At 41.2% G+C, this 15,369-nt stretch overlaps 1 protein-coding gene across 2 annotated transcripts in view; it reads left to right on the forward strand.

Moving 5' to 3' along the window:
• Brms1l (BRMS1 like transcriptional repressor) overlaps positions 1-15,369 on the forward strand; it is a 32,374-nt gene that overhangs the window by 5,130 nt on the left and 11,875 nt on the right. For both annotated transcript variants that reach the window (XM_060387518.1, XM_021655020.2), the window contains exons 3-4: positions 2,184-2,311; positions 3,066-3,145. In XM_060387518.1, coding sequence (XP_060243501.1) covers positions 2,184-2,311; positions 3,066-3,145 — 208 coding nt within the window. The remainder of the gene's footprint in view (positions 1-2,183; positions 2,312-3,065; positions 3,146-15,369) is intronic.

Consider the following 15,369-nt stretch of genomic DNA (forward strand, 5'->3'; position numbering starts at 1 on the left):
ACTTGCACGTGGGTTTTGGTGATTCAAGTGTCTCCATTGCTGCACACTTGGTTCTAGTCTGCATTAGTCATTTCTTTGTTAAATAATCAGCTAAAGATTTTTTCCTCTGGGACTGGAGGTGGCACCTAGGGCATTGTATATAAGCAAGTGCACTGCCACTGAGCTGTATCCCCAGATCCTGCTTTTTACTTTTTCTTTTGAGACGGGGTTTTGCTAAGTTGCCCAGTCTAGCCTTGAACTCAGCTTATAGCTCAGGCAGGCCTTTGTACTTCTTCTAACCAGCTCCAGTATATCTGGGTTTACAGCTCTGCCTCGCCAGGTCCAGCTGAGATATCCTTTTTAAAATTTTAAGAATAAAATAGAGTATTGTCCTCCAGTTTCCTATTTGGTAATTTGATTGAATACTGTGTATGTATCTCTTTCACCTATGTTACTGAATTTACTTCTTGTATTAGCTCTGTAGGGCTAGAAGGCAGTCTTACCTCCACTTTACTTGGGAAAACTGATATCCAGAGAGGTTTATTCATTCCTGTAGTTTATCAAAAAGTGGTAAGTGAAGTCAGGCCTTTGCCTTTAGTGTTATGTGTGCATTCCACTATAGGCACTTTTCTCTGGAGGAACTGTTGCAGAGTGAGGACCATAGCTCCGAGTCACCTTTTCTTTATGAATACATTGTTTAAAACTATTCTTGGTGTGTGTGTGTTTTGCATGCATGTATGTCTGTGTATCACATGCATGTGGAAACCAAAAGAGGGCATTAGATTCCCTGGGACTGGAGTTACAGATATTGTGAGCTGCCATGTGAGTGCTGGCAATCAGATCTCTTTAGACTGGAGTTATAGGTGGTTGCTGGGACTTGGATCTGTGTCCTCTGGTATGTGTTTATTTTTGTGCACATATGTGAATATATATGTATGTGTAGTTGAACTTATGCCATGTGCCTGTCAGAGGAAAAGTGGCAGGAGTCAGTTCTCTCTTTTCACCATGTTGGTTCTGGGGATCAAACTCAGGTCATCAGTTCTGGTAGCAAATGCCTTTACCCACTGAGCTGTCTTACTGGTCCTAAGGTGTAGCCCAGGCTGCCCTGCAACTTGTAATCCCCCTGCTTCTGCCTTTTTAGCATATCCTACTAGAGTGTACCACCACAATTGACTTTTTTTTTTTTTTTTTTTTTTTTTTAGTTTATTACATGGTAGTCCAGGCTGTGAAGACTTCTCACTATATTGTCCAAACTGGCCTCAAACTGGGGTCTTTTCTGCCTCCATTATCCAAATGCTGGGATTGTAGCAGGCTTGTGTGGTGCTTTGCTTAGCTTCATTTTTCATTTCTTTATCCAGTAACTCATTTTATTTTACTTTCATCATTTTTAGTTGAGTTGTATATACCAGATTATGGACTCTGTGATCACCCCCCATAATTGCTTTTTCTTCTTTGTTTTTAAACACTAAATAGAAGCCATGCATAGTCACTCTCAGTTGAAATCTTAGCAGTCAGGAAGTTGAGGACCATTGTGAGATGGAGACTAGCCTGCGCTACTTACTGAGTTTTGGCTAGCTTGGGTTATATAATGAGCCCACTCTCAAAATACCAGAAACAACAAATTAAATGGGTTTAATATGGTACTGTGCTTTTTCAGGTAAGATGGAGAACAGAGAGGGATTTACTTTGACAATAATATCATCTATATCCAAACTAGTAAAAGTTATTTCCTTGTTTTATTTTTGTTTTGTTTTGTTTTTAGGCTCAGTGTTTAAATAACCTTTTCTTTTAGAATTTATTTATTGTTGTTCAATTAAAACAAGTTGAGAGTGCCAAAGTAGTCATTTCAAGCTTTTTCTTTTACTTTTATTGTTTTGAGTTGGGTCTTGTTGTGTTGCCCAGTCCAGACCATCTTCCTGCCCCACTTCCTCCTCCAGTAGCTTTAGACAATAGGCTGAGGCCAGTGGGCCTGGAATTTAATTGAATTTTTTTTTTTTGTTGTGACTAAAGAGTGATACTGATTTAAACAAACCCTGGACTGGTATCTAATTTAATATTATGGAATGTATAAGTGCGTTTTCTGATTGCAGTCAAGGCAAGAATACATTTGATAGATTATTGGAACATGAGCTCTATTAGGGAGTGGCAAGTTGCTTCTCTTTTTGGAAATTTTTAATCAATGTCTTAATTTTTGCCTTGTTAAGGCTTTACAAAGAACGGTTGAGTCAGGTGGATGCAAAACTCCAAGAAGTCATAGCTGGAAAAGCACCAGAGTATTTGGAACCACTGGCAACTTTACAAGAAAATATGCAGATTCGCACAAAGGTAGCAGGTAGGATCGTGTGACATTTCGTGTACTTTGTGACACTTTGATTTTGTGGTGTTGTATGGATGACTGTGTTGCAGATGGCATAGATCCAGGTGTCGGCTACCCTCCCTGACTGCACAGATGGTGGCATCGCTAGGCCAGCTGTGGCTTGGCATTGAGTATGCACACGTAGCTTGTCTGCTTGCCACTTCTGCAGGGCACATGCTCATGGTCGTGCTGCCTGCTTCATGTTACATTCTCTGGAAGAGTAGCACGTGGGCATCTGCCTGTTGGGAGCACGCTCACCACGACCTTCCGTGTTCTTGCAGCTTACACACTTAGTCTTCTTGGAAGCTTTGGACTCTGATGAGAATAGTTTGCACACAGTGGTTTTGATGGAGTAAAGTATCTGTTTATTCCTTTGGTTATTTTTGAATGATGAAACCAGAGTTTATATTGTCTGTCTCTCTTTCTGTTAGGAGAAATCTGAGGAGAAAAGATTGTATTTTTTATTTTGATCACTCTCTAGTGTGTGTGCTTAGGAGTATAAGGTAGGAACAAAAAGTAGCCCTGTGTTTCCTTCCTAGCTCAGGAACTCTTAATTTTTTCATCTTCTTTGATTCGTGTTTTGATTTTTTTTTTCTTTTAGGATAAAGTTAGAATCATGTGACTTTCTTACTGAGCATCTTATGAACTGTGCTGGGGACAGACGGTGGGGCAGTACTGCTGATCGACTCTTTATTGCCAGCATACCCAGAATCATTGTGCTTGGTTGCAGGGATCTACAGAGAGCTCTGTTTAGAATCTGTGAAGAACAAGTATGAATGTGAAATCCAGGCTTCTCGCCAGCATTGTGAGGTACGTTATTCTGTGTAATGTTTACATAATTTGTGTCTCTTCAAGACTTTTCTGAATGTAGAAGCTTAAAAAGTAAATAAAATAAGCAAAACGAAATCCAGTAGTACTTTAGATTACCACCTGGGTGTTTAAGAACTTGTACAACCACTTTGGAAATCAATCTGGCGCTTTCTCAGACAATTAGAAATAGTGCTTCCTCAAGATCCAGCTATACCACTCCTGGGCATATATCCAAAATATGCTCAAGTATACAACAAGGACATTATTCAACCATGTTTGTAGCAACTTTATTAGTAATAGCCAGAACCTGGAAACAACCCACATGTCCCTCAGTTGAGGAATGGATGCAGAAATTGTGGCACATTTACACAGTGGAATACTACTCAGCAATTAAAAACAAGGAAATCATGAAATTTGCAGGCAAATGGTGGGACCTAGAAAAGATCATCCTGAGTGAGGTATCCCAAAAGTGGAAAGACACACATGGTATGTATACTCACTTGTAAGTGGATATTAGACATATAATATAGGATAAACATACAAAATCTGTACCACTAAAGAAGAAGAAGAAGATAGGCAAATGGGATAGACATCAGAAGATGGAGAAAAGAGGAAACAGGACAGGAGCCTACTACAGAGGGCCTCTAAAAGACTCTACCAAGCAGGATATCAAAGCAGATGCTGAAGTTCATAGCCAATCTTTGGGCAGAGTGCAGGGAATCTTGTGAAAGAAGGGGAAGATGGAAGGACTGGAGGGGACAGGAGCTCCACAAGGGGAGCAACAGAACCAAAAAATCTGGGCCCATGGGTCTTTTCTGAGACGATACTCCAACCAAGGACCATGCATGGAGATATCCTAGAACCCCTGCACAGATGTAGTCCATGGCAGCTCAGTTTCCAAGTGGGTTGCCTAGTAAGGGGAACAGGGACTATCTCTGACATGAACTCAGTGGCTGGCTCTTTGATGATCTTCCCCTGAGAGAGGAGCAGCCTTAACCAGGCCATCGAGGAAGATGATGCAGCCAGTTCTGATGAGACTTGGTAGGCTAGGGTCAGATAGAAGGGGAGTAGGACCTCCCCTATCAGTGAACTTGGAGAGGGACATGGGAAGAGATGAGGGAGGAAGGATGGGGTTGAGAGGGAATGGTGGGGAGGGAGGCTACAGCTGTGATACAAAGTGAATAAACTGTAATTAATATAAAAAATTAAAATAAAAAAGAAGTGCAGTTCTACTGGAAGCTGCACTGGAAACAGGGCTCAAAGAAGCACAAGAAAGGGTGATAGCTTCAGAAGTTTTGCAGTGGTTACTTTTTCAAAGTTTATTTACATTTATGGAATTAGGAACTGATCCTAGAGCCCTGTGTAGAATTAGCAGCCAGCAAGTGCTGCACCACTTGCTGCAGCCGGTCTGTGACTGTGTCTTTAGAGAACTAGATGGGATCATGTCAGCACCAGTGGAACTATGGTATGATAGCACAGTATAAAACCTTAGGCTAAGAAGTGTATATGCCATGTGCAGATAGGACATTGGCGATAGAAGTAAGTTCTGGCTGCCTCCACGGATTCCACATGTTAGGGCAGGAGTTCTGTGTGAAGAAAATATAGGTGCATTTTCTTTATGTTGTGTTTGTATTGAATAGTGGTTGTGAATAGCTTTTTGTAAGATTTAGATATCTTAAAAGGCTGAGACATAGATAAGTGTGTGGACAAGTTCTAGAATGACTCCTAATTCTAACTTAAAAATTTTATTAATTTATGTGTATGTCTGTTTTTCCTGAATGTATGTGTGTGTCCCTGTGTGTGCCTGGTATCCTCAGAAACTGGAAGAGGTCATTGTATCCCCTAGAAGTGGAGTTACAGATGGTTGGGAGCTACCATATGGTGCTGGGGCTCTAACCTGGGACTTTTGCAAGACCAGCAAGTGCTCTTAACCCTTGAGCCATTTCTTCACCCCCTAATCCTCCTTATTTTAATATACCATATATGAAAAGTATTAAAGGATGGACCCTATTGCTTGCTTGCTTTCTGTCTTTCTGTCTGTCTTTCTTTCTTTCTTTCTTTCTTTCTTTCTTTCTCTCTCTCTCTCTCTCTTTTCTCTCTTTCTCTCTCTCCCCCTTTTTTTTTTTTTTGAGGCAGGATCAATATGTAGCCATACCTAGTCTGGAATTCAGACTGGCTGTGAATTCCTAGAGATTCATCTGCTACTGTCTCCAGGGTGCATGCTGGCACACCCAGACAACTACTGCTTCCCCCCCTACCCCTTCTTGAGGCGGGCTTACTACATAGTGCAGGCTGGACTTGAATGCTCCATCCTCCTTACTCTGCTCCCCAAAGATAGTGATAAGAGGTGTGCTTCCATATTTATTAGATATTTTATTCCATTTGATAAGTGAAATCTATTTTCAAATGTCAGGATTGTCTCTGAATGGTCAGTGTTAGGCTGCATGCTGGTGCTGGGTGCCTGTGTTAGTTTTCTTCAGTGGAGTCCTTTTTCTGGCTTTCCTTTACTTCAAAATCTTTATCTATTTTTTGTGATGCTGCACATTGAATCAAGGGCCTTGTGGGCTAATATCTAAGAGCAGGGTTTTGTAAATTTGGAAGAAATATCACTGCTGCTGTATTTTTATTGAATTCTGTGTGGGAGTGTACAATGTTGATAAGTCCCATTACTGGTGCTGTTACTTGGATCACTTGATTGAAATTGCAGCTTTCCCTAAGTAAACTTATTTTTCCTGTTCTGATAGATTTGTAGTTTGAGGAGAATTACTTAAAAACTGCAGACATCCTGTTTTTCATAATAACTTTCCATTTGTTTGTTTGTATTAATATGAAGTTACTGTTTTGTTGCATTTGGTCATTAGTGTTTACTATTGATATATCTTTTAGTAAAGCTGCAGTTAATCCTAAACAGCTGTATAACCAAATCACCACATAGAGAGTAGGATTTATTTAGTTAACCTAGAACACAATGCTGGGCAATAGTAACTTCATCCTAAACCTCCAAGCCTGCATAGTTTCCTACCATTCATATTCACCCATCATACTTGCTTTTAGTGATATCTTAGGTCCAGTTCATTTCTCCACATTGTTCCAAGACCTCTTCTCCAGCTTCTTTTCTCCCAGTTTCTGCTCCTCTTTTCTCTCCTACTCCTTCTTTTCCTCCTGCTCCTCCCTCTACTCCTTCCTCTCCTCTTGCTCTTCCCCCTCTCCCTCGTACTCCTTCCTGTTCCCCTCTTCTTCCTCTCCTCCCACTGTGAACCAGGATGTCCCACCCTGTCCTCTCCGTTGCTCAACATTGTGGCTGGTTGTTTTAATTGACAATTTAGAGAATAAATGGTGGCATGTTTACACACACTTGAGATAGGTGATGCTTAGAATAAGTATCACCATGCAATGTCTGGATTGAAACCAGATAGTGGGGGAGAGAAATCAGCATTTGAATGAACAAGGGTAAGGTGTATAAATTCTAAAAGAACATTATACCAACACTGTTTCTTTAGTTTTTTGTTCTTGTTTTTGTTTTTTCCTTCAAGACAGGGTTTTTCTGTGTAGCCCTGGCTATCCTGGAACACACTTTGTAGACCAGGCTGGCTTAAAACTTATTGAGATCTGCTTGCCTCTGCCTCCTGATTGCTGGGATGTGTCATTACATCTGGTTAATTTTTTTTTTGTCTATTACTTTCTGAGGGAAATTTGTTAAAAATTTTATATGTGTTAATGGATTAGTCAATCCTTGTCTTTCTTTCATTTCCCTTTCTTTCTTCCTTCCTTTTCTTCTTCTTCTATTTTTTTTTTATTTCCTAAAATCATCTCTTATACTAGAGTCTTTAAAATAGCAGTTGATGGCTCAGGTGATCTTGCCTTAGTTGCCCAGCTACCTGGGGCTGCAAGGGTGAGGTACCATGCCCAGCGGGGAAGCGCCTTTTCAACTAATCTTGTGAAGTGGTCAGTACAGTGCTGACTGTGTGCACCGTGTCTGAACAGATCTGCAGTGCTTGACCCTCTTGGATGACTGCAACTGTGCCAGCTGCAGCCTTCCACTGTGCTGTTCCTGGCTTCAGAAGCCACCGTTCTGCTCACTACTTCAGTGTGTTTGGTTTATGTAGACCTCATGGACATGCTTTGTAGTATCTTTCTGCTGTATCTGACTTACTTCACTTTACTTTGCATACGTCCTCCAGGCCATCCATGTTGTCAGAAATGACAAGATTTTCTTTTGTAAGGTTGAAAAGTATTACAATGCATCTATACCTCATATTTAATTACCCCTTTAGTTGTCTAGGAATATTTAGGTTGTATAATCACAACAATATTGTCTGTTGTGAATAGTGCTACAATAAACAGTCTGCAAAGGAATATAAATATCCCATTGATATCATGATTTTACTTTTTTTTTTTAAATGAGTAATTTAAGATTGGAATTACAGTGGTGTATGGTATTTCTGTTTTTTGTTTTGTTTTATGTCTTGCTTGGTAAATATTTTAACACAGTTATATTTGTAGTCTGTGTTTTTTTTTTCTTACTGTGTAGTATCAGAAGATGATTTTGAAGCTGTGATCCTCGTATCTCTGCCTTCTGAGTGCAGGGGGGTGCCTGCTCTCCTAAAAATAAACCAACTTTTAAGTTGATAATTGAAAAAGTCTGTAAACTTATGCTGTATACACTAGGCACTGCTTTTAAACTCTACTTTATTTGGAGTTCCTTAAGCCTGTACCTCCTTTTCAAACCCCCAACCCTAGGTAGGAGAGAAAGAGGGCTAGAAGGGAGTGGGGACAAGACCTCTTTAGACTTAGTTCTGGCTAGTTATGGTCATTGGGTTCTTTGGGGGAAATACCAGTCTCAATTGTCAGGATATCTAGCAGTCCAGTAACAGCAAATGGTAAACAGCAGCAGTGGATCAAACGAACCCCCTTCTTCTTCTTCCATCTGTCTCCTTGAAAACCTCTTTTGGCTCTCATATTTATACCCTCTCAGAGTCCTCAGAATTCCATTTTCTGTAGCTGACAAAGACCATACTCCTCTCCGAATTGCATGAGGCTATTACCAGCTGGCAAAGACCACACCCCACATGAGGCAGTTATCAGCTGTGGATATACTAAGGCAGTGCCATATCCCACACTTGGGATTAAAACAAAAACACATTTACATAATAGAACTGAGTTTTAAAAGAAAAAAACTTCCACTATAGTATTCCATGATATTCTAATAATATGCAATGTGGGATGATTAAAAAACCAAATTAACATTTAGTTAGTTTTCTGTTGCTGTGACAAATCAGCATGACCAAGGCAATTTATGAAAGAAAGCATTTAACTGGGCTTATGTTTTCAGAGGGCTAAGTCCATGGTAGAGTCAGGAACAATTGAGAGCTCACATCTTGATCTGCGTGTTGGAGGCAGAAAGAGAACACATGGGGAATGATTGCAGTCCTTTGAAACCTCAAAGCCTGCCCTCAGTGACACAGCTCCTCCAACAAGGCCACACCTCCTAATCCTTCCCAAGCAGTTCCACCAACTGGATACAAAGTATTCAAGCCTTTGAGTCTTTGGGGTCATTCTTAGTCAAACTATCTCAGTAGCTATCTTAACAAATTTATATTTTTCTGAAGACCCTATTGAAGAGCTGTTCTTACAACAACTTCCAAGTGTGTTACTTACTAGTACTGGTAGCCATCACTGCTGTGCAGTAGATCTGGAACCTACTTCTCTTGTCTAAGCTTTGTGCTTTTTAGCCAACATGTCCTGTTCCCTTCCCAGCCCCAATGCCTAGTGACTCCCAGTCTACCCCTGTTGCTCTGAGTTCCAGTTATTACTTTTTTCTTTTGAGTCCATATATAAGAAATATTCTACAACATTTGTCTTACTCTACCTGGTTTGTTTTACTTAGAAGAAAGGTCATCATATCACAACAGGAGTTTGTTCTTTTTAAAGGCAAAATAATATTGCATCATTTTGTATGCATATTTTATATTCATCACATTTTCTTTATTCATCTGTGGGTGGTCAGTTAGGTTGATTATTCCATAGCTTGGATATTGTAGTAAATATAAAATTGTGCTATTAATGTTTATTATTAAAAGTCTATAATTATTATGGCACTATCATCGAACCTGCTATCAAATCAATAAAGACACAGACACCTGTTAGATTTTAGATGAGCTTATTTTATCTGGGGCTGGGCAGATATTAGCCCCCTAAACTACCTTTACCTCTCAGCCCCCATTCTATGCCAGTTGTTCTAATAATTACTATTTGGGCTACTTCCCATCCATAATTCCAAATACTTGTTTATGTTGTCCATCTGGGCCATTTATCTCCATGCGGATCTTCAGATTCCTCCTTCTGGCCTTCGTGGTTCTTTACCTATCCCATGGCAACTCTGCTTCTTCTTTCTCCTCCTCGGTACCTGTCTCTTCTCCCATGATCCTTCTGTCCTCCAAGCCTGCTCCTACCTCATTTCTGTCCTGCCCAGGTGTGTAGATGACTTTATTTAGCCAATCAGGGATAATTGGGGAGCTCATGTGTACTCATGCGGGTACAAGAGATGGTTCAGCATTCATATCAATGCTTGTGGCAAGGCAGTAACCAGAGCTCAGGGCACTGACATCAGCCTCTGAACACAGTGCACAAGACCCTGCTCCAGCACCCGGGCGCCGTGAGTAGTGCTGCGGTGAAGGTGGGAGTGGAGCGCAGAGACCTCTGTGGCTCTTGAGACTGTTCTTTTCACTGTGTAGCCAGAGGTGACCCGAACTCCTGTCTTTCTGTGTCTACCTCCCACGTGTTGTGGTTTTGTCCATTTATCACCACACCTTGCTAGATATTGTTACTGTGGGCATTGTCAGTGGATTTTATAAGTCAACCTTTCTTCACCTCTCTTCCCTTCTCTCTCCTCTCCTTTTCCCCCTCCTCCCTTGTCTTTTTCTCTTTCCTTCTCCATCTCTCTCTTCCTCAAAACACAGTCTCACTGTAGCTGTAGCTAGCCTGGAACTTACATGGTCAGGCTAGCCTCTAACTCACAGTGATGTTCCTGCCTTCACCTCCCAAATGCTAGGTGACAGGATTGTACCATTATGCCCAACTTTTAATGAGATAAAAAAATTTCCAATATTTCCTTGTATTTCTGTAATTTTTTACTTAGTCATACTCATCTATGGTATTTTTATATTTGCTGTATAATCAGCCATTGTAAAAAAATTTGTAAAAAAAAATCTGAAAATGGCAGAGTTTAAGGACATTTTGGAAAGATGAATTAAAAAGTGGAAGTGAATTTATTTTTTAAATCAATTTTATTTATTTATTTTTGTGTGTATGGGTGCTTTTGCCTGTGTGTATGTATATGTACCATGTGTGTGCAGCGCATGTGGAGACCAGAAGAGGGTACTGTAGCTTTAGCTAGTTGGAACTGGAGTTGCAGAAAACTGTGATAGAGTGGGTGCTGCAATCAAACCCAGCTCCTCTCCAAGAGCTGTGAATGGTCTTGAGCCACCTATAGCCACCTATAGCCAAGTAACTTATATTTTGAATGCCATGTGTTTAATGTTTATATTGTCATTTTAATCCTTACTATAGCAGGATGAGATAGAATTTCAAGCATGTGAAATGGAGTCAGTGAAGTTGAGTGACTTGTTCAGGGTCATACAATTGATAATTGGCAGAACCAGAGTTGGAATTCTTTGCTCTTTTTCATTGTTTATGCACCTTGCAATTAATTCTGAACTTTATTAGTGAGGGCTGTTTATTTGTTTATTTTGTAGTTCTTTTGACTTAACATAAAGTGAAAGAGAGTGAAGAGGAGAAATATGGAAGACGCTGTGTCATTTGTCTCTACTCGAGTAGGAGCAGATAGAGAGATCTGAGAGATTAGAGATAGATCTGAGATAGAGAGATCTGAGGCTAGACATGTGCACAGGGGTACACATGCAGAAAGTGTTTTACTGCCTTACTGAGGGAGAGAGGCAGCAGATAGGCTGTATCAGCTTAAAGGAGATTGTATGTGTAGAGTACTAGTGTCATACTTGAAAAAGGCTGGGGATGCTTTATTTAGGCTACATTTTGAGACTCACCACAGGGCGTGCAGTGACTATTAAGATTTGACAGCACACGCACGCACACGCCTTCAGAGTCATTCTGGGTTCCAGTTCCTGAGAAGATTGCTGAGAGCTCTTCTGGGTTCTGATGGCTTTTGATTAACAAGAACCTGGGTGTGGATCCCCAGAACCCAGGTAGAAGCTGGCAGTGGGTAGCCATAATCCCAAGCTCTGAAGTCGTCACTTCAGAAACAAAGTCAAATATTTTAGTTTCATTGATTTCCCCTCCCTGCAACAAAGCTTGTGTGAGAAATTAAAGTGCATGTCACTATAATAGGGTGCTGATCATTGTCTAGGGAGTTTGCTGAGCGCATTCTCTTTGACAAAGAATGGAACATCTGGGAAGGACCAAGCCATCGGGAACATAAGAAAGTATCCGCTTTATTCCATTGGTAAGGGAGGAGCCCTAAGGCTGGGGGTCTGCCAAATGGACCTAGCTTAGGTATTTTATAGGGTGCCTATGACCTCCTCTCCCCTTATCGATCGTGTTTTCCTGCTCCTGTGCCTTCCTGTTGTTTTCTCTCACTGAGTTTTCTGGGACAAGAAGCCACCATCTCAGGGAGCCTGCCTTGGCCCTCCCTGCCTATGTTCCCCTCACCCCTCTCCAGTTACCTACTAAACTCAAGGGAAGTCTAGATAAACATGAGGCTTGGTATCGATTTTCAGTTATATTAGGTTTAAAGTCATGTTCATGAAAGATCAAACCAGCTTCTTACTTTAAAGTGAGCTGTAAAAGATGTCTTCCTGTGGCTTGCACTTGTCCTGAACTGAAGCCCTCATGCTGTTCTAGCTTTGTATCAACCTGTAAGGTGCTGCCTCCTGAGAGCACCCCCCTCTAGTTCCCTGCCTTCTTCCCAGCCTTCCTTCCTGCTCTTCTCCATTCTGCCTCATCCTGCCATATTCTACTCTATCCTGCTCCATCCTTTCCCATGCTTTCCGGGATAAACTACATTTCTGTCCTCATGAAGGTTCTCTTTGTCATGAACTTGGAAATCCATTTTACCTCCCTTCACTTATCTCTTGTGCTAGATCTCACTTTCTTTTTCTGCTTGTTAAAGAGTGTTTTTCAGTGGCATCTTGAGAAAGGGTGTGGAGAAATCAGTGTTTGAGATCTCTTGTATTGGCTCTGTACTGCTTTATAATCAATTACTGCAAGCTTAATGGCTTAAACCATTTTCTGTAGTTTGATAGTCAGGGCTTTGCGCAGCTTGACTTGGGATGAAGGGTATGTTTCACTCTGAGTTGGCAGGTTGTCACTGGTCATGGCCTGCTGCCTTTGTTCTCCACACTTAAGACCTGGTGGCTGGATTTTCCTAGACTGTGTGCTAGGCCTGGCTCCCTATTGCCTTTCAGAAGTCATTTTGATTACTGCCCTTGACCTGTTTTCTTCCTGAATACTTACAGGATTTTACTCCTCAGTTTTGGTGTTAGAGAGTAGTGAGTCATGGGTCTCTTTTTCATTCAGTGTGCAGCATACTCAGGGGAACTTTTACTATTTTGAGATAATGTCTTCTTAAATAGCCCAGGCTAGCCTTGAACTTGTAGCAGTATTTTTGACAGACTTCCAAATACGAAGATAGCAGGAGTCTAATACTGTACCCTGTTTCAAGGGAGCCTTTTAATTAGCAAACACATATTCCATTCTGGGAAAATTTTGTATCTTTAATTTCTTTTAGGTTTAATTTTATAAACTTTAGTCCATTTGAGGGAGGGTGTGAAGGTGGCACCAGGGACTTGTGCATACCAAAGTATCACTGAGCTATCTATCGCCCTGAAGATACAGTTAAACTAATTTTTCTGTTATTATTCAAAGCCTTTTATTTGCAGTTGATTTGAAAGTTTATTGTTATGATTTATGATTTTTCTCATGGTCAGGGCCTAAGGTTTAAAGGTATGTTCTAAATTAGTTTTTTTTTTTTGTAAATTTCAGTGTAATTGTTTTTTTTCCCTAAATATTAGTTTGTGTATGCGTGTGTTGTGTATGTGTGTGGGTACATGTGCTGCAGTGTGACTGTGGAGGGAGGAAGACAACTTTATAGAGTCAGGCCTTTCCTTCTACTTTTACATGTGTTCTGGGGATCAAATTTTAAGTTGTTAGGCTTGCACCACAAGTGCTTTTAACTGCTGAGTCATCTCGAAAGCCCAAGGTATTACTAAGACAAGGTCTCCTGTAGCCTAAGCTAGCCTCAGAGTCACTTATGTAGCCATGCTAGCCTTGAACTCCTGATCCTTCTGCCTTCACCTCCTAAGTCTTGGAATTACAGGCTTGCATCACCAATCCTGGCTACTGTGGTGTGTCATTCTCTGATCCTTCAAAATCTTCCCAGGCTCCAGTCCTGAGTTGAGAACTGTGAGGCACTTAAGGCAAGAAACTACCAAAGGAGAGTTCATTCTGAACATAGGTCAGTGTGAAATTAGCACGAAAATGGAAGCCGCGGGCTCATAATCCTGAGATTCCTTAGAGAAGGCCTATTGAGATGTTAGCCTGGGAAAGGGCTAATGAATAGGTTCAGTTAGTCTAAGTGAGAGTAGAGGGATGGATCTCTTGTAAGTAGTCACCCACTGAAGAGAACAGCCACCACAGGCACCCGGAGAACTGGTGTGCCCTTTCTTTTGCAGATGTCCTCTGGCCGCTCAAGTATGATTTCTTCTCTCTCTCTTCAGGAGGCTTCTGAGAGTCTTGCAGGAGAATAAGGAAAAAATCTGTTTAAAAAGAGGATGTCAAGATTAATCTTCATTGTCAACTTGCCTGGATTTAGTAGCACGCCACAGGGCATGTTTGTGAGGCTGTTTGAATGAGGAGAAGACCCACCACGATTATAGACAATGTCCTGAGGCCTAGGGGCCTGTACCAAGCGAGCTAGGTGCCAGCACTATTTCCTTACTACCTGACTGGATAGCATGTGCCTAGTAGCCTCAGGCTTTAAGCCAGAATTAACTATTCTTTCCTCAGTTGCTAGATACGTATTTTACCACAGCATTGAGAAAAGTGACTAATTCAGATAGGGACTGAAATGACAATAGATTCAAGGCATGTCATTCAGTGATTTATTTATTTTTTTTGAAACAGAATGGTCTCATGTATCCAGTGCTATGCTTTTGTTTTTGTTTTTTGAAACAGGGTCCTACTATGTAGCCTTGGCTGGCTTGGAACTCACTGTGTAGACCAGGCTGGCCTTGAATTCCCTAGGGCTGGGATTAGAGCTGTGTGCTACCATACCTGGTTTATGAGGTGCTAAGAACATAACCCAGGGCCTTGTGCATGCTGCCACACTTCCCAGCCCCCACCCCTCCACACTGTGGAGAGTGTGTGTATGTATATATACATTTAAAGGCCTTGAAAGCTTCATACATTTCAGTTTCTTATTGTGGATTTTTAAAACAAATCATAAAGAATGGTTAGTAGACGTAGAGACTTTCCGCTTAGCCTAGAGCAGTATAAAGCAAAGAGAACGGCCAGTGTAGCTTCATGCTCATAAAAGCAAAGCCTTGTCTTACAAAGATGTAAGTCATCTTTGCTTGGGGAACTAGGTCAGCTGCCAGCTGCCAGGAGGCCTGTCTCCTGAGGAGGCCTATTGCCCTTTTCTCTTCTTTGTAACTTAATTCCTTTAGTACAGGGCAGATGTAGGTGGAGTATTTCAGAAGGAAGTATTGAGGGCATCATGTGATGAAATAATGACTTTATCCCATACATATTTATTTTGTGTACATATGTGTATGTACATGTTTATGTGCATGTATGCTGCATGCACATGTGTGTTCATGCAGGTGTGGAGGCAAGAGGTTGACATCTGTTGTCTTCCTCAGTTATTCCCCCACTTTAGTTTTGGAGACAGGGTTTCTACTGAGCCCGGAGCTGCCTGGACTGGCTGCCCAGTAGGTCCTGGAAGTCCTCCTGTCTCTGTATTCCTTGGCACTGGGATTACAGGAATGTGCTACTAACCCTGGCTATTTCAGTGGGTGCTGGAGATTCTGATTGCACGGCAAGCACTTTCCTGACTACACCACACTCTCAGTCCTCATAGTTAGTGTTTTATTAACTATTTTACTGTACCAAGCAATAGGTTTCACTGGGATATTTTCGTATATTTGTGTTGCGTACTTTTCCTGTATCCATCTCATTCCCTTCTCTTGCTT

The sequence above is a fragment of the Meriones unguiculatus genome, chromosome 7, assembly GCF_030254825.1.
Source record: "Meriones unguiculatus strain TT.TT164.6M chromosome 7, Bangor_MerUng_6.1, whole genome shotgun sequence".
In the NCBI taxonomy this organism is placed as follows: Eukaryota; Metazoa; Chordata; class Mammalia; order Rodentia; family Muridae; genus Meriones; species Meriones unguiculatus.